Source organism: Symphalangus syndactylus, chromosome 5 (assembly GCF_028878055.3).
Source record: "Symphalangus syndactylus isolate Jambi chromosome 5, NHGRI_mSymSyn1-v2.1_pri, whole genome shotgun sequence".
Taxonomy (NCBI): Eukaryota; Metazoa; Chordata; class Mammalia; order Primates; family Hylobatidae; genus Symphalangus; species Symphalangus syndactylus.
Window position 1 is genome coordinate 99,693,236 of NC_072427.2, and position 22,056 is coordinate 99,715,291.

Sequence of the window (22,056 nt, forward strand, 5' to 3'; positions counted from 1 at the left end):
CATGCTCTGTAGAGGCATTAAGTATTAAGCAGGGGACAAAGCAGACCCTTGTGAAGTATATGTTCTTCTCTATGTTTTCACTTGGATTATCTACGTGGTTTGGGGGGTTGGGCTATATCTTTGTATAGTGAGTGAAAAGAATTTCCCAGACTCATTTTAAATTATGATGCTATTAATTTTTACAAGAGCCTATTTTGTTTTTAGTTAAAATTTAGTAGAGTCAAAGAGAAAGGTCAGGACTAATTACCACAGATAAGAAGGAGACAGAGATGGCCGGGCATGGTGGCTCATGCCTGTAATCCCAGCACTTTGGGAGGCCGAGGCGGGCAGATCACGAGGTCAGGAATTCAAGACCAGCTTGACCAACATGGTGAAACCCCGTCTCTACTGAAAATACAAAAATTAGCTGGGTGTGGTGGTGTGCACCTGTAATCCCAGCTACTTGGGAGGCTGAGGCAGGAGAGTTGCTTAAACTTGGGAGGTGGAGGTTGCAGTGAGCCAAGATCACGCCACTGCACTCCAGCCTGGACAACAGAGTGAGACTCCATCTCAAAAAAACAAAAAGGGGCCAGGGCAAACCTGTTATCCAAGTCAGCAATTCTGTGTACTAAAATCAACATTGGCATGAACACATTAGATTATTATTACTTTAGTGACTAGATCTGATAATGCCACTGGTAAGTTCTCTGAGGTCCGGAAACTTTTCTGTCTTTTTTCACTATGCAGAATGTGCCTGACACAGGATGGTTGCTCAAAGGTATTGACACATTGATTGATTGAGATAGAATTTCTCTCTGACACACTTGCTGTATTGTTCTATGTGCACATCTACTATTTCCTTAATTTGATTCTAAGTGTCTTAATGAAAAGTAGTGTAGATTTTTAATTCTTGGGATTTCCTACAGCACCTTTGAATACATGTGATATGGTTTGGATATTTGTTCCCTCCAAATCTCATGTTGAATGTGATTCCCAGTGTTGGATAGGGGGCCTTGTGGGAGATGTTGGGGTCATGGGGGAGGATCCCTCATGAATGGCTTGGTGCCTTCCTCAGAGTAATGACTTCGGCTGAGAGCTGGTTGTTGGAGCCTAATACCTCCTCCTCTTGCTCTCTTGCTCCCTTCTCTCATGCTCACTCTCCTGCCATGTGCGATGCCTGCTCCCACTTCACCTTCTGTCATGATTGTAAGCTCCCTGCTGCCCTCACCAGAAGCTGGTCAGATGCTGGTGTTATGCTCGTATAGCCTACAGAACCATAAGCCAAAATAAACCTCTTTTCTTTATCAAGTACCCAGCCTCAGGTATTTCTTTATAGCAAAACAGACAAAATAACACAGAGGGGAAGGGACCACAGCCCTCCAGCCCCTGGAATGGTAGATCCATGGGCAGCTTGCATCCCATGTCTGAAAAAGCCATAAGCACTCAACCCTAACCTGTCAGCAGCCACGCTGGCTATATACCCTGCAAAGCCATGAAGACAGAGTTGCCCAAGGCCTTGGGAGTCTGTTCCTCACACCAGTGTGCCCAGGACATGGAGCCAAAGAAGATTATTCTGGAGCTTTAAGGTTTAATGTCTGCCCTTCTGGGTTACTGACTTGCATGGGGCCTGTTGTCTCTTTCTTTTGGCTGATTTCTCCCTTTTGGAATGGGAATGTTCACCCATTGCATGTACCACTATTTTATCTTGGAAGTAAATAACTTGTTTTTGATCTTACAGACTTACAGGTGGAAGAAATTTGAGTCTCAGATAAGACTTTGGACTTTGGACTTTTTACTGAGTTGACACTAGAAGGAGTTGAGACTTTGGCGACTATTGGAAACAGATGATTGTGTTTTGCAATGTAAGGAGGACAGGCAATTTGGGAGGTTAGGGACAGAATGATATGGTTTGGATGTTTGTCCCCTCCAAATCTCATGTTAAAATGTGATTCCCAATGTTAGAGGTGAGGCCTGGTGGGAGGTGTTGAGGACGTGGGGGAGGATCCCTTATGAATGGCTTGTTGTCTTCCCATAGTAATGAGTTCAGGTGAGGTTGTTTAAAGGAGTCTGGTATTTCCTCTTCTCACTTTCTTCCTCCCTTCTCTCATGCTGATTTTCCTGCCATGTGCAATGCCTGCTCCCACTTCGCCTTTTGCCATGACTGTCAGCTCCCTGATTCCCTCACCAGAAGCTGAGCAGATGTTGCTGTTATGCTTGTGCAGCCTGCAGAACGATGAGCCTTAAGTAAACCTCTTTTCTTTGTAAATTACCCAGTCTCAGGTATTTCTTTATGGCAATGCAAATGGACTAATACAACATGTGATATTTTTAAAAGATTTTCAGAAAAGGTCGGTGGCAATTAATTTATAGTGATAAAATCATATTAGAGAATTTTTGAAAGTGTACTTTTTAGGCATACATTTTCTTTTGGTTGCACAAGATGCTTAACCCTGGTACATATTTTATTTCAATGTTTTGGGAATTAATGAATAAAATTATGTTGAGTCATTCTTTTGATAAAATAAAAATTATTGTCTAAAAATGAAACATTGGTTTCATAACATATAAGTGGATATTCCTTATCACCAACTCCCAGAAAAGTCAACTAAATATTAATGCATGTGACATATCACTGCCAGTAATTTGGTCAATGTGATAGATTCACCCAAATCATTTTGTGTAGATGTACATCCACTTATAAGACATACAGGATAAGAATGGGGTTATATATTTTGTCTCAGACCATTTTCTTTCCTTTTGGGGGGTGAGGGAGGGGACGGGGTCTCACTCTGTCACCCAGGCTGGAATGCAGTTGTGCAATCATGGCTCACTGCACCTTCAACCTCCCAGGCTCAAGCAGTCCTCTTACCTCAGCCTCCTGAGTAGCTGAAACTACAGGTGTGTACCACTACACCTATTTAATCTTTAATGTTTTTTATAGAGACAGGATCTCACTATGTGGCCTAGGTTTTTCTTGAACTCGTGACCTCAAGTGATCCTCCCATTTTGGCCTCCCAAAGTGCTGGGATTACAGGCATGAGCCACCTCACCTGACCCCAGACCACTTTCTAAAGGAGAATTCACCAAAACCATATTTTCCAATACCTGGCATGATGGTTGTTATTCTGGAAACTTTATCTAAGTCCTTGAGGCTCCCTTGGCCTCAGCATCTCTCCTTCAGTCTTCCTGTCCAAGCCACTTCCTCTATTCTCTTCCTAGTACCTTTTGAGGTAGTTCCCAATTCCACAATGACTGCCACAATTCTTTCTGCAAGGCCACTGTCTACCAGTGCTGTGTTCAGTCCCAGTAGTGCCAGCTAAGATTTTTCTCCCTCTCCCATTCTTGCCACAGAATTTAACCATCAGATTTACAGTTCCAGCCATGGTAAATTTCTTGCTCTGGGCAGAAAATCTCCTGAATTTTCATCTTTGAGTTATGATCTAGTTTGTGACATCTCACTGTGTGGAAAAGCTGATCATCTTGTTACTGTATTGATTCATAAGGATCTAGAACCAACTGCTAAATTTAAGGAAATTTTCATCCAATGCGTTGGCACACTTAGGGACATTTTTCACTTCTAAATATTAGTAACTTACCAATTCCCTACTTGGTAAGGAATATATGTCATAATTCCCTAATTAGGACATATGAAAAATGTCGTAATTCAATATCTTTGCAAAAAGAGTAACTATTTTTATGACACAATAGATCGCATTCATAAGATAATTTGTGTGAATGAAATAACCATATAAACTGTGAAGAACTGTGATGGATGACTCTAATCCCAGCACTTTGGGAGTCTGAAGCAGAAGGATCACTTGAGCCCAGAAGTTTGAGACCAACTAGGCAATATATTGAGACTCCATCTCAACAAAAACAAAAAATTAAATTGAAAAGAAAAATACTAGCTGGGGGTAGTGGCACATGCCTGTAGTCTCAGCTACTCAGGAGGCTGAGGTAGGAGGATTGGTTGAGCCCAGGAGTTTGAGGCTTCAGTGAGTTGTAATTGTTGCATAAACTTGAGTGATAGAGTGAGACTGTGTCAAAAAATGAAATAAATTTTTTAAAAAATTGATTGTAAAGCACTATATAAAGATTAAACTTTGTTAAGATCATTGGAAGAATTCAAACTTGAATACCTACTTGATTGATATTCTTTCTGGATCCCAAAATGTAAGCAGATATATGATGTGTTATTTTTTAAAACATTGATTTAAACTTGCATCAATGTATTTTCCTAATTTCAATTAATCTCCTTTAGGGCAGACTCTAAGTTTGTCTTCAATTATCTTTCAGTCCACAGTTTGCAATTTCATCCGATAAAAAATGTCTAGGTACTTCAGATTTCTTCTGTGAGCATCTAGTGACCTAATAGTTGAACCATGGTTTAATGGGAACTTTGTTCCACTTACTGAGAAAGAGAGTGGAGTTTTTAATAAAGGAATGAATTTTTGTGTGATAAAGTCAAACAGTACATGGAATCAGCCAACCTTAGTAACTCCCATGCGGGTAATCTCTACTGCAAATGTCTTCAAAATGTGAAACTTGTACTATTGGTCACAAAATCTATTTGTTGATGGTGATCAGTATTTCTTTTAGTGAGAAATAATAGAATAGAATGGAGTGAAATGGGATTGTATGAGATAAAACAGAAATTATTAGAATCATCGAATGTTTGGGCTTTCTGAGAAAGATGAGAGAAGTTCTGAAGTAAAAGTATTTTTCAGTGTGAGTCCTGGTCACATAAATTTGAAATATTCTGCTTTATAGAAACTGCACTGGCACCCATTGTTCTAATAACAAAGCGGAGTGTTGGAGAGGGTGTGCGTATTCTTGAAGTAGAGCTGGTCTTGGATACAGTTTTGAAAGCTCACATAGAAGGGAAAGTAACAACATTCCCATGCAAAGTGTCCATTTTAATTTTACAGCACTTGGAAAGAATTTTCTTCTAGAGCTAGAGAAAGCCTATTCTAAAACACTTAAACATATGAGGATCACCTTTCTTTCTACTACTCTATTTTTTAAACTGTCATGTAAGGTTTTTGAGGGTAAGAACTATATCTTTTCATCCTTTTTTTTTTTGAGACAGAGTCTCGCTCTATTGCCTGGGCTGGAGTGCAGTGGCGCGATCTTGGCTCACTGTAACCTCTGCCTCCTGGGCTCAAGCGATTCTCCTGCCTCAGCCTCCCAACTAGCTGGGACTACAGGTGCCTGCCACCATGCCTGGCTAATTTTTCTGTTTTTAGTAGAGACAGGGTTTCACCATATTGTCCAGGCTGGCCTCGAACTCCTGACTTGGTGATCTGCCTGCCTCTGCCTCCCAAAGTGCTGGGATTACAGGCATGAGCCACTGTGCCCGGCTGTCTTTTCATCTTTTTAAACCCAAAGCCAGCACAGTAACTGCCAATAGTAATATTGACTATTGACAGAAAAAAATTTTATGTTTTAGGACATATAAATTAAAATGGCTGAAAATAATAGTGAGAATGCCCTAACATTTTTGTAGGCCTTCCATTATATGTATATATTATATCTAAGTATTAAAGAAGATAAATATATATAAAAAAGATAATATATATATTTATAAATATATTTATATATTTATATGTATTTATATATTATATATATTTTTATATATATGTATATATATTTATCTTCTTTAATACTTAGAGTAATTCTGCCAAATAGATGATTTTATTCAATTGTAAAAATGAAAAAAATTGAGGTCATTGAAGGTCGTGAGCTCATATATCAGAAAAATCATCCCTGATAATTCAGTTTACAATCAAAAATAAAATTAAGTAGGTTTCTTAAGAAGAATGTGTAGAAACTGAGAGAAGGGATTTTAAGTCACCCTTTCATAATTCACCTCAGGGGATACTAAACATTCTTGTCTCTCAATAAGTACATCTTTTTCTTCTGTTTTTTGTTTGCTTATTTGTTTATGCTTAGTCTTAATGGTTTCATAAAATGTATTTTGAGTGGGAACATATTTTAATTTTTAACAGAGCTGATGTTAATGAAATTTGATAAATAAAATGGTTATATACATCACAGAATTAAACATATATAGTTGTGTGCACCCATTGAAATAGAGTGTATCTTTGCAGGATGGGGGCAATGGACAAACTAAATATATTCTAAGTCTTCACAATAGAATTTGTACAAAATTGGGATATAAAGAATGATTTTGAAAGAAATAGAATGAATTTTCAATCAATGACCCGAGCCTCATATCGGCCTGGTACTAAGATCTTTAACAATTTAGAATGTATCATTACAGAATTTCATTACTCTCTTTTAATATGCAGAATATTCTGAGCATGACATATAAAGGAGCAAAATTAAAATGTTCCGTATCCTTAACTTTTATGCTGGTTTTCTTTGTGTTTCTTCTAACGTTATGTAGAATCCAATTACTTAAGTCAGTATCAAAATAGCTAGAAATCTCTACCTGGTGGTTGTGAAAATGTAGCGGCTAAATGGGTATTGAGAGTGCATTGTGTCATATGCAAGAAAGCCTGCTCTATACTTAGTTCTGCAGGAATCACTTTTGTTTTTATGTAGAGGTGTCAAAATTTAAGTCAAGCCTGTCTTCAATTACATGAATGTTGTTCAACTCTACACTATTTCTTTCACATCACTGTTCTTCCATTTGTGCTCCACTGGCTCCAGTGAATATCCTTAGATACTTCATCGTGGTTGCCGTTAGCTCCTCTAAGAATATTTTTCAACATTCATCCTGCCTCTTACCAGGCTATGTAAAACAAACTTGTAGAAATGTAATTCACTGTCAATAGAACAGATCCCTAACACCTGAATACTATGTTAGCCAGATCTTTGAAAAAGTAATGCTCAATATTTCCTTGATTTAAAAAGCTTAGACAGTTTGACTGAGGAAAACAGGTACTCTATTACCCAGGAGATTGTGACAGTTTACTATGATGAGGATGAATGTTCTTTTATTTGTATTTATTTTTGCCTCTTGCATAAGGGTGATATAGCCCAAAATATATAGAGGGAGTTTTAAAAACGGACGTGAGTTGACAAGACACTACTGGCTTGCTGTTTGATTTTGGACAAATAAACTTTATTTTACCTCAGGTGTCATGTATATAAACAAATCAAATACCCAACACATCTCTTTGTGTTGTTTTATGGATTATTAAAATATATTGCTACAACATGTATATTGTTTTCTAAAAGCCCACGAAATTTTGACGACCACTTTTGAAAATAACCTAAAAGTGAAAAGGCGAATGACTCCAATTTTCATAATTACATTTTATTTTTATCTACAATAATGGTTTTTTAATGTTGTGATCTTGTTTCCATAGAACAATCAAAGCCTAGCAATATAAGTTGGTAGTAGAGGTGATACATTCTTTGAAATATCTTTTATCCCTTTATACACAAAGATATCTGAAATTGTCAATAAGAAATACCTGCTGCTTCTGGGATGGAACATTCATCTCCTCTAAGAGGATTCTTTCATCTGCACGAGGTTTCCTCTTTCTATCAAAAAGTATATAGTAAGCATGACCTATGTGCTTACAATGACATACACATCAGAAACACTGGAGAATACTAAGTTGATGTTATGTGGATCAGGACAAGATATAAAGCCAGTTTTCTACACTTAATAAATAATTTATATCAAAGGTACTGCATTTCCTTGAAAGAAGAATAAATCATTTGCTAACCCTTTATTTTATTTATTTATTTATTTATTTATTTATTTATTTATTTATTTATTTTTTGAGACAGAGTTTCGCTCTGTCGCCCAGGCTGGGGTGCAGTGGCGCGATCTCGGCTCACTGCAAGCTCCGCCTCCTGTGCTAACCCTTTATTAAATGATACTCTGTAGGTAACAAATTATGTAGAAGATACAATCCTTGTCTAAGGGCTCCTTCCAGGCAAGTTGGAAAAATTCAGAAAATAGGATATAGCTTTCAAACTAAAAAATATTTCTAATATTTTCTTAGCCAGAAGGATTTCAAATAATACAACATGAACAAAGTGAATTGCAAATATTATCTCAAATAAAATATTGCCTAAAACAGTCAAATAAAAAAGCTCATTTTAAAATCTGCCCAAATAGTAAATTACATTTAGATGACAGATGGAAATTCTGAAATGATTAGTTAGAAATTTCCAGTGATCTCCTGTTTCTTACGTAATATTATATAAGTTTGTTAGTATGGTATCTTGTGACCAGTAACCTTTCTGGTTCAAGCTCCAGCTGTTGTCCTCATGCACCCTGTGCATCAGAATCCTCACCTCTGCTCGAATACTGCTTTGTAAGTTTTACCTGTGATGTTCCTTTCCTGTGATCTTACGCTGTCATCTAAATCTATGATCCTTTAGGTCGTAAGTCAAGCCTTATCTTTTCTGGGAAAAGTCCTCCAATCTTTATTGCTTCATAAGATTATATCAGTGTATTAGTCAGAGTTCTCCCAAGAAACAGAATCAATAGGATTTCTTAGTGGAGAGCGAGAGAGAGAGAGAGAGAGAGAGAGAATTGTCAGTGTAATAACTAAAGCTTTCAATAAAATGTCTATGCATATTCATAGTCATGACTTTTCTGCTAATGAGTCCACCACACTCCCCAGTGTAGCTCTGCTAAGAAGGCAACACTAGCCCAGCTGTGCACAAGAAGCATATTAGAGCAGAAGGCAATGTTCAGAGAATTTGTTTCCAAAAATTGTTTAAATCTAGTTTTCCATCTTATGTTATTTCCGGCCATCACATTCCTCATGTTTGTTTTATTTCTTTGTTACCCTTTTCTTAAAAATCTTCTTTTATCATTCTCTACCTTTCTGCTTTGTTTCCTGCACTTTAACAAAGTATTTGCTCTTTTTGCAATTTCCATAAATCTTGGCATTATTGACAATTGGGTAGCATACTTCTTCGCTATGTTTATACCATCCTGAGTATTGTAAGATGCTTAGCAACATCCCTGGGCCTCTTCTAATTAGATGCCAGTAGCAGCCCCCAGTTCATGACAACCAAAAATGTCGCCAGACATTGCCCTGTGTCTCCTGGAGGCAAAATTATTTTCTGTATAGAACCACTGCTTTAGATGGGTATTTTAGAAATGAACTGTGTGGGATAGTTCTGGACTGTGGATGCTAGATCTCTTTTGGAATGGGGATAGAACAATATGGATGCAATATTATATTACTCCATGAATGAATAGAGTGTTATGGATGACTGCTGAATCAGTATATTTATACTTCCTAAATCTAAAATAATGGTGAGCTACCCACTTAGCAAGTATTTTTCTGCTATAGCATGTGGACATAATAGCTTTGATTGTGTTTACCTTATAACGACCTGTTCAATTGTAATTAGAGAAAAATGATGACATTATTGTGAAAAGCTTCTAAAATACCTACATTGTCTCTTGAGATCACACCCACTCATGATCATCATAGACTAAGAGATAATGGTAAGAATTAGATTATCTCTTCACTATATTTGAACTAATCAAGACCAATTGCTAGAATATAGGTTCTGTTTTATTATCTCTTGGGCCTTCCAAGATGTTTCTTCAATTTGTGTGACTCATTCTACGTGCTCTACAACAGAGAACTCAGCTCTTTTAGTATCTACCAATAGTGGTAAAATGGATTGTGAACTGTGTTTCTTCATTCTGAAGCTTTGTAGCTGATATCAGGCTTTACCCTTCGTCCCAACATTTTAATTTAGTTCATCATATGAACATTTTACTATGAACCTCTTCAGCTGTTTCTACCAAATATTTCATGGTGAAAATCACCTACTCAAAGAGTTTATATTGCAAGTACAAGAAAGCAAATTCATTTAAATAAGTGTTTATTTGGACCTGCCGTGTGCTACGATTTATGCTAGGTCCTGGAGGATGTAATTTAAAATAACACACATATCAACAGAATTATACACGAACTATAGTTTTAGTTAGAATGATTGTGATTGTTAATATTTTGTGTCAACTTGACTGAATCAGAGGATGCCCAGGTATCTGGTAAAACATTTCCGGGTGTATCTGTGACAGTGTTTCTGGATGAGATTAGCATTTAAATCAATGGATTCAGTAGATTGCCTTTTCCAACCTGGATAAACTTCATCCCATCTATCGAGGGCCATAATAGAACAAACGGCAGAGGAAGGAGGAATTTGCCCCTTTTTCTTTTTGCCTGGCCGCTTGAGCTGATACATAAGTATTTTCTTGCTCTTATACTGGGATTTACACTATCAGCTTCCCAGATTTTCAGTCCCTTGGACTCAGACTGGAATTACACCAACAGCTCTCCTGGGTCTTCAACTTACAAATGCAGACTGTGGGACTTCCCAGCCTCCAATTCCTCATATTCTCTCTCTCTCCCTCTCTCCCCCGCCATCTCTCTTTCTCACTCGTTATTCCGGAGAGATCATACTGATTTTGTTTCTCTGGAGAACGCTGACTAATGCAGAACCTGAGGTGATCATTAAGGACTAACCCTGTTTGGGAAGTGCAAGGTTGTGGCAATGGAGCGTGGAAGTGCAGCAAGCAAAATGCAATGCAATGCTGTGCGATGTGTTGGTGGCCCTGAGTATTACTTCATAATGAGACATAAGGCAAGCCACTTGGCAGGCATGCTTGTTAAACACTGGCCACTTCCCTGGAGGGGTTGCAAAGAAAAAATACACCTCAAAGTAATTGATGGGATAGGGAGGAAAGTGGAAACTTGTCTTTTCCTGTTCTAGCATCTCCTGTTACTAATGATCAGGTTCATTGTGAGGGTAATTCACCCGCATTTCTGGTTGAAGTATGTTTTGGGGAAGCACTCAGGAAGTCAGACTCCACACTCCATCCAGGTGTAGTATTTCATCAAACTCTGAAAGTGCTAGGGGAACCCTGAGTAGAGGGCCCATTAGCTAAGAAAGTGAGAGAAAGCAAACTGTGGTGGTGAACAACTTTTGTGACCTAACAAGATCATTGGAAAATCCTGAAAGTATTTATACATAGATAAAAATAAATACATAAAATATATTTGCAATAAATTGGTTTGCGTATATAGGAACAAGTGTATTAGCTTCATAATGTCAAAAATCTATTAAAATCATTTATGTGCCTGATTATTTTAGTTTTCATTAACTACCAAGTCATACTTTTAAAAATGTGAATTCTATTTCTAATCTTAAAGTTAAACGAGATACCTTAAAAATTAATCAACACAACATCCTCACTTAACAAATAAGGAACTGAGGCTCAAGGAGGTAAGATAATTTGCCCAAGGTTACATAGGGAATGATGGATTCAGCTCTAGAAGTTGTCTCTAGGCTGCCAATTCAATATTCTATTCTCTCTTCATCTTCCTACATAATTGAAAAGAGTTGCTTTTTCATTGAAACACAGACAGCTGACTTAATGGTCCTTCAGAAATGGCAAAACAGAGGGAATCTAGGACTCAAGGTAGTCAGATATTTTCTTCTGCATCTGAGGCTATGAGTATCTTTCCTTGAGCCAAAGCTAAAGGTATGAGGCAAGTTTCTGGACAAAATAACACGTTGTAGATGAAACTAGTCAGAAAAGCAAAGGATCTTTAACAGATTGGCGTGTAAATTGGAGACATCCCTCTAGGGAAAGATTGAGATAAACATTTGACAATGTGGCTATGAGCTTCAGTGCTCTGTAAGTACAGAATGGCAAAATCTGTTCATCAATTTCCTCCCTAAGTTATTGACTAGCCATTTATCATGTCAGAGAAATATAAAAAGCTGATAAGACAGTCTCCTAGTTATGAGCACATATTCCAGAGGTAAACCAAATGCCGTTACAGCCTCCATCACTTGGCAGCATTGTTTTGCTGGAAAGTTTATTTAACCTGCCTGTGCCTCAATTTCTTCATCTGTAAAATGGAGGTTATACTAGAACTTGCCTTACAGCATTGATTGAATATTAAATGATTCACATCGTGCACTTGCTATATATTAATAAATACTGGATATTATTCATATTATTATTTGTGAAATCTAGAAGGTGTTCTGTTTATTCATCACAAAACTCAACACTCTCAGTCAAATGGAAAACCTTTGAGAATCTGTGAAACATTTTGTTGATGTTTGCTCATTTCAAATTTTAAAAGAACACAGTAGCCATTTATACTGATGTTGAGGCTCCAGTTGATGCTACAAAGTGTAGATGAAGCCAAAGAAAAGAAGTGAGAAGAATTAACTGATGTAACTTTATTACAGTTACCAGAAATTGGAGCATTATGGTAACAATTTTGAAGTAAGTTCCATCATGTTAAAGCAAAAGTTGGTAAACTATTTTTTTTTTTTCCTGAAAGGGGCCAGATGGTGAATATTTAAGGCCTTAAGGGACATATGGTCTCTGTCTGAACCACTCAACTCTTCCACTGTAGCATGGAAGTCAGAATAGACCATATGTAAATGGATGCTTGTGGCTGTGTTCCGATCAATTTCATACATAGAAACAGGCAGTAGCTGGATTTGGCCCACCAGCCATCATTTCTCAACTCCTGATCTAGAAGAAAAGCTCTATAGAAAATCATTTATTCTGTGACAGTATGGTTTTATTCACCATGACTCTTTATTTGTGAATGTCCAGGGTATTTCATATAGGAGTGTAGTTACTCTTGTCACTTTCTCATTATTGAGCTTATATAATGAGTTTTCTTTTATCTTTATGTAAAATAATTTTACAGGGTGCTTTTCACGTAAGTTACAAGTTTGGTAGAGTCCCCAAGGCTGAGGGCAAATATTGGTAAATGACAATAAATCCCAGTCCTAGTCACGTCCCCATGATTAGAGGTGGCCATGACAGCTTTACAGCTTTCCTGAGCCTTATACCCCTTAAGTGCAATTTAGACATTTATAAGAGAAAGAGATTTACTCTGAAATAAGTTTTATTCTTGTGGGATAATACTACTCATGTGACACACAAAGAGAAACACATATATACACGGCTTCCCTTTCTTTGGGAAGGGAGAGAAGGTGATGAGGCCCATTCATAGACAGTGTGGTGGCTGGCTGGAATGACAGAAGGTAGTCTCATTCTCTATAATAAGAATGTTTTATATTATAGGAACTCAACAAATGTTTGTTCAATGAATGCCTAACTGAAAATGACATTTTCTAAAGCCATTATATGATCAATTGCTCTATGATGGGATATAAATCTCTCAAGACATGAGATGTCATGTTTCAACCCCTCTCTCAACTCCATTTTCTTTCCAGAAAAAAAAAAAAAAAGAAAAAGAAACACATGAAGCTAAGAAAACAAGCTTACCTAATGAAAATAGTAATAAGTACAGGATGCATTTACTAAAAGTGTCACACTATTAAAAGAAAATGATATGTCTCTGGAATTGTTTGCCCACCAAGAAGACAAGGCAGAAAATTGAGTATTTCTGTATCTCCTGGAGTTTTGAGACTAGACTAGCATACTCTTAAAGCAGTGAGCCATTAGAATTAGCTGGGTGGAAGATGCCTGCTCTAGGACCAAATCACACTTCCATGGGCAGTGCTGTGAGTGTGTGTTTCCTATGGGCCAAGAGGGCCACCTCCAGGACAAATGGATTCTAGCAGAAGAAAGCTGGGTGGGATGGAGCCCTAGAAGGAGGGAACTTGGGATGAGGATTCAGGTAGAAGTCATGGAAGGGTGTGCTAACTCTGTCAGGCAATATTCAGTTCAGGGATTCCAGGGAGAATGGGCTGGGGTGGGAATAAGATGGTATCTAGAAAACACACCAAAGTCTCCACTAGGAAAAGAACCAATATTCAGACATTTGTGGTGTCTTAGTCAGTTCAGACTAAGATACCATAGATGGGGAGACTCAAACAAGAGAAATTTATTTTTCACAGTTCTGGAGGCTGGGAAGTACAAGATCAAAGTACTGTCCAATTTGGTTTTTAGAGATGGTTCTCCTCCTGGTTTGCAGATGACTACCTTCTCTCTGTGTCCTCACATAGCAGAGAGCACAGAGACCAGAAGCAAACCTCTTGTGTCTTTTCTTATAAAGGCACTAGTTTCCACATGAAGGTTCCATTTTCATAAGCTAATTACCTCCCAAAGGCCTCTTCTCCAAATACCATTGCGTTGGGAATTAGGATTTTAACATATGAATTTGGAGGAAGGGCACAAACATTACATGCTCAATTCAGAGTGCAGAATGACACAGGATATTCAATGGCAAAGATTGGGTCTTAGCTAAATGCACAAACTTTAATGTCCCTATTGAAAAACCTGTAAGATCACCAGAAAATCTGCTAAGACGAAATGAAGTATATCTGAGCTCCCTGCCACAAAGAAGAAGGCTACTGTAAGTCTTGTCTGTGTTTCCACAAAGAGGTGTTAGAAATGAGATTCTGGGCTGAGCTGGTTTAAGGTGGATCTTTCAGAGAGGAAGCTGACATGAGTTTCTTGATACATAAGCTGTTGCTTAATTAGGGAACTGTTTATTCAGGTCTGAGGGCTAATGGCTCCAACAAATTAATCTATAGGAATTTCCTGAAGCATGCAGTGAAATGAGCTATTGGTTGATGTTATCTCTTCCCAGTAAAAGTTTTCAGAGGCAAACAACAAAGTCCATGTTGACACAGGTGGTCTAAAGCATCGCATTGGGGAAGATGGCCCTGGTTGTCATTTTCTTTCCTCCCATTGTATATGTTTGAATCAAAGGGAAGCAAGGAGCAGTACATTGATGGAAGGCAAGGTGGAGTATGGAAATTTAAAAAAAAAAAAATCAGTCTTCTTTAAACCACTGGTGGCCTTTGGAAACACGACAAGCCTAAACTGAGGGGAAAGGGAGAAGCTTTGATTGTGGCTGTAAGACTGGTTTTGTAATTATGCAACTTTGAATTACTAACATGAAATGAAAATTTTTCTTAATATCTTAATGTGATCATAGATCTACCCATTGTGTTGTTCAGGGATTCAGGGAAGCTAGAGCTCTAAATTCAAGTGTGAAGTTCAGTGGTGTTAAAAAAAAAATGAAGCAGTTTCCTAATTGTGTCCTGAGTCCTGTCTGCTTAATGCATCAGTTAAAATCAAAGATAACCATCTAATAATTCTCGATTTTCTCTTATTCAGTAGTAGGGTTAGATTTTCATTCAGTGGGTCCTATATAGGGTCTGACATAATAAGTGACATTTTGATCAAAGTAAGAAAAATATAAAAAATTCCAAGTTATTATTTACTATTTTACTGCTGTTTATCAGTGCCTAGCTTACTTAGGATCAGAATAAATATGAAGATGGAAGCTATGCAAATGTACCTCTTAAATCTCCTGCTTCAGGGAGCATTACTGACTGATTGACAGCTACAGCAGTTGGTCTTTGAATCTACCATCCCTTCTGTGCCAAGGTTGTGCTGTCATCCGTTCTTGTTAGTAAATACTCTTGGCAAGGATGCTAAGACAGGCCCATTTTGGTGATATGTAAGGCTCCTTTGATGGGTGACTTACCAAAACTTTCTTAGAATTGCCCTAAAGGAGTTTCTTTTTTTTCTTTTTCTTTTCTTTTCTTTTTTTTTTTTTTTTTTTTTTTGAGATGGAGTCTCGCTCTGTCGCCCAGGCTGGAGTGCAGTGGCACTGTCTCGGCTCACTGCAAGCTCTGCCTCCCGGGTTCACACCATTCTCCTGCCTCAGCCTCCCGAGTAGCTGGGACTACAGGCGCCCGCCACGGAGCCCGGCTAATTTTTTGTATTTTTAGTAGAGATGGGGTTTCACTGTGTTAGCCAGGGTGGTCTCGATCTCCTGACCTCGCGATCCGCCCGCCTCAGCCTCCCAAAGCGCTGGGATCACAGGCATGAGCCACCGCGCCCAACCAGGAGTTTCTTGAAGAAGTTTCTTCTAGCCCAAACTTACTTCCCTCTGTCGTTCACTGAGGCTAGACATACACCACAGTAGCATGGCTCTCCCAGACCTCTCCAACTACCTCCCCATTATCCATCACTGGCATTTTCACCAATAAATCCTTTTTACATTTAATCCCATTTGGCAGCTGCTTTTCAAGGGACTCCAATGGACACAATAGCACAATAGATCAGTAAGATTTGTTCTTCTAAAATTAAGTGTAACTTATTTACTCTATTTTCAATAATGAGTTTATATTATCTTCTCTGAGTGTTTTTGAAGTTCTTTGTGTTCCCACTGAATCTTGTCTTCATCCCCATTATTCCATTTGCCATATAAGTTATAATTGTATTTGTGGGAACTTCTTGAAGCAGAGAATTTGTGTCTTTGTTCAGCATAATGCTTGGTATATAATAGGACCTCAATAAATTTTTTTTCAATGAAAGACTAAAAATTTTCTGAAGCAAATATGTAAAAAAATGCACTTATGAGGGGATTTAAATCTCTTAAAACATGCGATAGGTTGTATATTTAAATTTTCTTTGCCCTTTGTTTTCTATTCAACAAAATATCAATAAAACATATGAAACAAACAAAAAGTGTACCTAATGAAGACACTTGAAGATATAGGATGAATTCACTAAATATATCATTTTTACTTATTTTTTTTTTGAGACAGAGTCCCACTTTGTTGCCCAGGCTGGAGTGTAGTGGCATGATCTCAGCTGACTACAACCTCCCTCTCTCAGGTTCAAGTGATTCTCCTGCCTCAGCCTCCCCAGTAGCTGGGATTACAGGTGCACACCATGCCTTGCTAATTTTTGTATTTTTAGTAGAAATGGGTTTTCACTGTGTTGGCCAGGATGGCCTCAAACTCTTGACCTAAAGTGATCTGCCAGCCTCGGTCTCCCAAAGTGCTGGGATTACAGGTGTGAGCCATCATGCCCAGCCTAAGTGTATTATATTAATGAAATAAAATGGAATGCCAGAATTCATGCCAAAGAAATAAGCTTATTTAAAATATTATAACTATTTGAAATACGTTTGAGTGGAAGAGTTCCGGGAAAATAATGAGAGAAGGATTTTAGAAAGATGATAACAGAAATGATCCTGAGCATTGGCACGAAAATTGTAATTCAAGATCTATCTCCTGTCGGATTTAGGAAGGGTCCTAGGTCAAGATTCATTTGTCCGTGTTCAATCATATACTTCCAAGAGGGCTAGGATGCTGAGTCCTACTGACGTAGATGGTCAACAATCACAGATATTGGACAGGCTGAGTGTTACAGTTCCATAGAGTACAGAAATAATAATGAGAGAATGGAGAATATTCAGTAAGTTGATCCAAAAAGGCGAGACCCAAAGGCTGGGTAGTAACGAGTTGCCTGGAAATTCCTGGATGAAAAGGTAGTTGGGTGGTAGAAGCTGGATCCACAGTCCAGAGATTGGAAGCCAGTGCTTCCACAACCAAGAGATCCAAGGCCAGTGTTTCCACATCCAAGGGATCTTATGTAGTTAGTCTGGCGGGGACTGCAGAAGATGGAATTCTTTGGGCAGTAGCAGAATGTCTGATAGGATTTGACCAAAGTGCAGGATGTCTGGCAGCTGGTGGGCTCACAGTAGGTCTCCTGACAGCCATTGTAGACAGAGGAGCCCAGTTGGCAGGTATTTGGAGAATAGATGGCATTGCTGGGGTAGAATGAATTATAAGTGGAAACTGGATACCCCAGGTAACCTCCAAAACAGCAGGAGGAGAAGTTTCCAGAGCTGCAGTTGTAAGACACGTTAACAGAAGTTCTGAGTTCAGGTGATTTGCAGTAAGGAGCGTGTGTGTGTGAATGTTACCTTCTATACTGGACACTTACATACTCTAGCAGTAAGTGTAGTCACAAGTGCCCATTTTAATGAGAACACTTAATTAGGCTGCAGTCAAAATGAAATATATTAACACTCAAAGAACTTTATGAATGCAGATTTCTACATGAAAGAATTTCATTAGTTTTTCAAAGCAATTGTTCATGAAACAAAAATGCCATTTCTCATTCATCTTGCTTAGGTAGAATGAAAACCACCATAATTGTACCTGTAAGATTGATGCTTCAAAGGGTTGGGTGCGGAGGCTCACACTTGTAATCCCAGCACTTTGGGAGGCCGAGGCAGGCAGATCACGAGGTCAGAAGTTCGAGACCAAGCTGACCAACATGGTGAAACTCCGTCGTCTCTACTAAAAATACAAAAATTAGCCGGGCATGGTGGTGGGCGGCTGTAATCCCAGCTACTCAGGAGGCTGAGGCAGGAGAATTGCTTGAACCTGGGAGGTGGAGGTTGCAGTGAGCCAAGATCGTACCACTGCACTCCAGCCTGGGAGGCAGAGCAAGATTCCGTCTCAAAAAAAACAAAAAACAAAAAAACAAAAAAAAAACTTGATGCTTCATTCATCCTGTCCTTCTAGAAATTGGAGCAAATGGCTAAGATACTGAGAGTTCTGGTATTTGTAAAGATCTAAAAAATACCTTGTAATCTGGAAGGGACTTTTATCTTGCTCCAATTTTATAAATTCAATTGAGAACAGAAAAAAATTTCAATATCTATTCCTTCTTTCAATTATTTGAACCATTAGAAGAAATAACCCAATAACAATCCTTATTTGGTAGACATGCTAAATGAGTGCCTAACATATTTGAGTTTAGATTTCTTATAACACGAGTAGCTAAGTGAAGCACATGAAGATTTAAGAATGAAGGGTCAAATTTTTGAACAAGTGCTTTGAAGTTTACATTGTAAAACTACTAAAGAAATCCCTTACTCAGAGGTTGATTTGCTTCTTCATAGAAGTCATCAATAAGTTTGATTATAAAAAACTGTTTATCCCCATAAGGTATAAGTAATTTTTGGTGGTGTTGATGTTACCGAGAGCAAAATAATAAGCACTATAAGTAAAATGTAAATCGTTGATTTTTTCCTTTCTTTTCTCTCAGAGGGTGACATTTTTACTAGAGATGGAAAAGAAAAGCAAGAAATGAGGAAAATGTCTATCCCATGTAGTATTCACAAAAAGATAAAATATTTAAAGAATTCATAGTAACAAATGACTTTATAAATTGAAATAAAGGGGTGGGAAGGATATATGATGATAATGTGTAATTGAGAGTGAATGCCTTTGTGACCTCTGAGATGTATCAACTGACATATATATTCTGCCTAGAGTACTAGAGTAATGAGGATTTTTCTGGATTTGCTCAGAAAGTTCATCAGAGCCAACTGTAAATAGATATACGGCACGGATGCAGGAAATGGCTTAACCTGTGGGAATGGGCAAACCTCTTAAGACATCCATCTTCATAACTGATGTATTCTACAATGGAAGTGAACTGAGACTCCTTTCTATGAAGAATTAGGATTACTAGGTAAAAGTTTTAAGGGAAGATTCAGTTAAAAATCTAAAATGAGTTGCTCTTGCAATTAATGATATTTCCATACTGAGGGCCCTGGGAAAATCTAATTAGGATGTCATAAGTGGAATTCCAATCTGACAGGAGGCTAGAGATAATTGCTTTAACTTCCTTCCAAATTGTAGACTTTGTAAGTCTAAACTTTTGAGGAGACAAATTGATCTCCAATCATGTTTCATTTATTAGGTAACATAGTTTGTTCTGTGTTTCTGGAATAAACAATTCTTATTTATTAGGCTTCTCAATTATTAATAGCCAAAAAGCATTCTAGTAGATTCCAAATCTTCCTGTTGTGTTTGTCAATAAAATATTGAATATCAAAATAGCCACATAAATATTTAGCACACTTAAATTGAAGTTGCTTTCTTGTTTTAATGTCATCCATTCCTATATAAGCAATTTCAGTAGAAGAATACTCTGAGGGATCAGATATTAAGTAATATCGCACATCCTTTTCTCAAAGTATGGATGTTATTGCATTCAACTACTTTCGTTCAGAAGTGGAATGGAAACGTTTTTCTAAAAATGAGCAAATCAAATAACACAGAAACCACAGCAAGATAAATCTCAATCTCTCCTCTTCCTCAAGATATCAGTCTTCATTACAACATTACATCGAGGTGAAATACAAGTCACAGAACAAGAGAAAATATGACCATTATTTTAGAAGTGTTGTAATACCTGTCAGAAACACCTGAAAATAATTTACGTCAAAGTCATGTATGTTATTTTTGAGGTAAAGGAAGAATCTTCCTAAGATGCTCCCTTTGTCTCACCACTTCAAGCCAGTTACTTTATAAACTTTCTTTGAAACAGGAATGTTTTCCAGATTCTGGGGAATTCTTTTAGTGGGAAACACTGACTGATTAGTGTTTTTGCCACATGATCTTTTTTTTTTTTTAATGCTTTTCAGCATCTTAGATGAATAATCTCGACCATTCCAAAATATGTACAGCAATTCATTATTTTTAATTCACTCAACAGTGAACACACACCCAAGGAAAGAAAAGCTAAGGTTGGCTCCTAATAGTCTGCATAGTTTTAAACAGGAGCACAGAAAATAAGGGAATCTCAGTTAATATTTCATTAAAGCCGTTCCAGTTGAGGTTTGATTTTTAAAAAGACATTATATCTTGCTTATCACCATTGCTGCTTTCTGATGACATTCTTCGTTAAGTTAGCTTGCTACTTTGCGGTGACAGTGAATGTATGTTTTTGTTTAAAAGAAATGACTATGAATAGATTGGTTAGCTGGCACTTTGTGCACCAGATGGCAACAATTTTAAGACAGATTGTGAAACGGGTATCAATTATTTTTAATTAAGGCAGCTTCCCTCAGCCCAGACACTGTCTACCTCTAAAGCGATTCTCTGAGTTATCTCAAGAGTGACCTTTGGTAAGGGAAGATGAGCAATAGCTTTAAAGAGTCAACACTATTACCTGATTCCCAAGGCACAAACATTACTGCACTTTCTAGTTGTAAAATCACAAGTAATACATATGTCTGACTATGATGATCTTTTTAATTCATTTAAAGTTGGCAGGTAACCTGTTTTATGTGCCATGTGGATGACACACCCAATGTTAAGGGTATATAAGTCCCCAGGTCCAAGAAGTGACATTCAAAGTTACAACCTTGTCATTGTAAGTCAACTCTCTCCTACAACTGCTACTCTGGAAACTTCTCCTCCCACCCTGTGGGGGCTACCTGCGCTACCCAGGCTTCTCTTGTGGCTCTTCCTACCCCAGCAACCTGGTCTACAGCACTGACCTCTGCTCTCCCAGCACCTGCCAGCTAGGCTCTTCTCTCTACAGGGGCAGTCAGGAGACCTGCTGGGAGCTCCCCAGGTGCCAGACATCCTGTGTAGTGGCCAGCACCTGCCAGATCTCCTGCTACTGCCCCAGAGCCTCTATGCTCTGCAAGCCCTGCCAGATGACTTACTCTGGATCTCTGGGCTTTGGATCCAGGGGCTTTCAATCTTTTGGCTGTGGCTCTCCATCCCTGGGCTATGTATCCAGTGTATTCCAATCCATTGGTTATTGTCCCAATGCTTTCACATCCCTAAATTATAGACCCAACTTTTACCACCCAACCTTCTATTCTAGTAGCTGCCAGTCTGCTTCTTACCAACCAGCCTGTGAATATGACTTTTAGTAATTATGTTTGAGGAACCAGAAACTTAAACACAATACCTACTGTTTTCATATCCATATATCCATACCGTCTATTGCTATCCTATCCTATCATTTGCCTACGAATTTGATTTCTACTGTTACCCATGATAGATTAGGAATAATCTGAATTCCAGTAACTAGAAAATATTCACTGGAGCAAGATGTCAAAACAGTTTATTTATAATTATATAGACATGCAATATCAAAGCACACTTCTCTTACTGTATCTCCTAGTTATTTCCCCTAGAGTAGTTGCTTTAAATTTTACAAAGTGAAGAATGTAAGTTTAAATAAAACTGGGTAACATTACATCTGCATATCTGCTTTAATATTCTTTGCTTACTTTTTGTCTTAAAAACTGCTAAATATCTGGCTGTGTTTTTCTGTGTTTTCTACTAAAGACACTTGCACACAAATGTTCACTCTAGCATGATTCACCATAGCGAAGACGTGGAATCAAGCTAAATGGCCATCAATGACAGATTGAATAAAGAAAATGTGGTACATCTATACCATGAAATACTATGTAGCCATAAAAAAAGAATGAGATCATATCTTTTGTGGGAACACGGATGGAGCTAGAGGCTATTATCCTTGGCAAACTAACA

At 37.9% G+C, this 22,056-nt stretch overlaps 1 protein-coding gene and 1 long non-coding RNA gene across 3 annotated transcripts in view; one reads left to right on the top strand and one right to left on the bottom strand.

The window, feature by feature from the left end:
• LOC134736835 (uncharacterized) overlaps positions 1-22,056 on the top strand; it is a 279,550-nt gene that overhangs the window by 166,198 nt on the left and 91,296 nt on the right. The window lies entirely within an intron of this gene.
• Positions 17,153-21,889, bottom strand: KRTAP15-1 (keratin associated protein 15-1). Its single transcript, XM_055276733.2, has 4 exons — positions 21,872-21,889; positions 21,152-21,335; positions 18,989-19,082; positions 17,153-17,618 (listed from the first exon to the last, which is right to left on the bottom strand). Exons 1-4 carry the CDS (start codon positions 21,887-21,889, stop codon positions 17,153-17,155), a joined length of 762 nt encoding a protein of 253 aa, XP_055132708.2.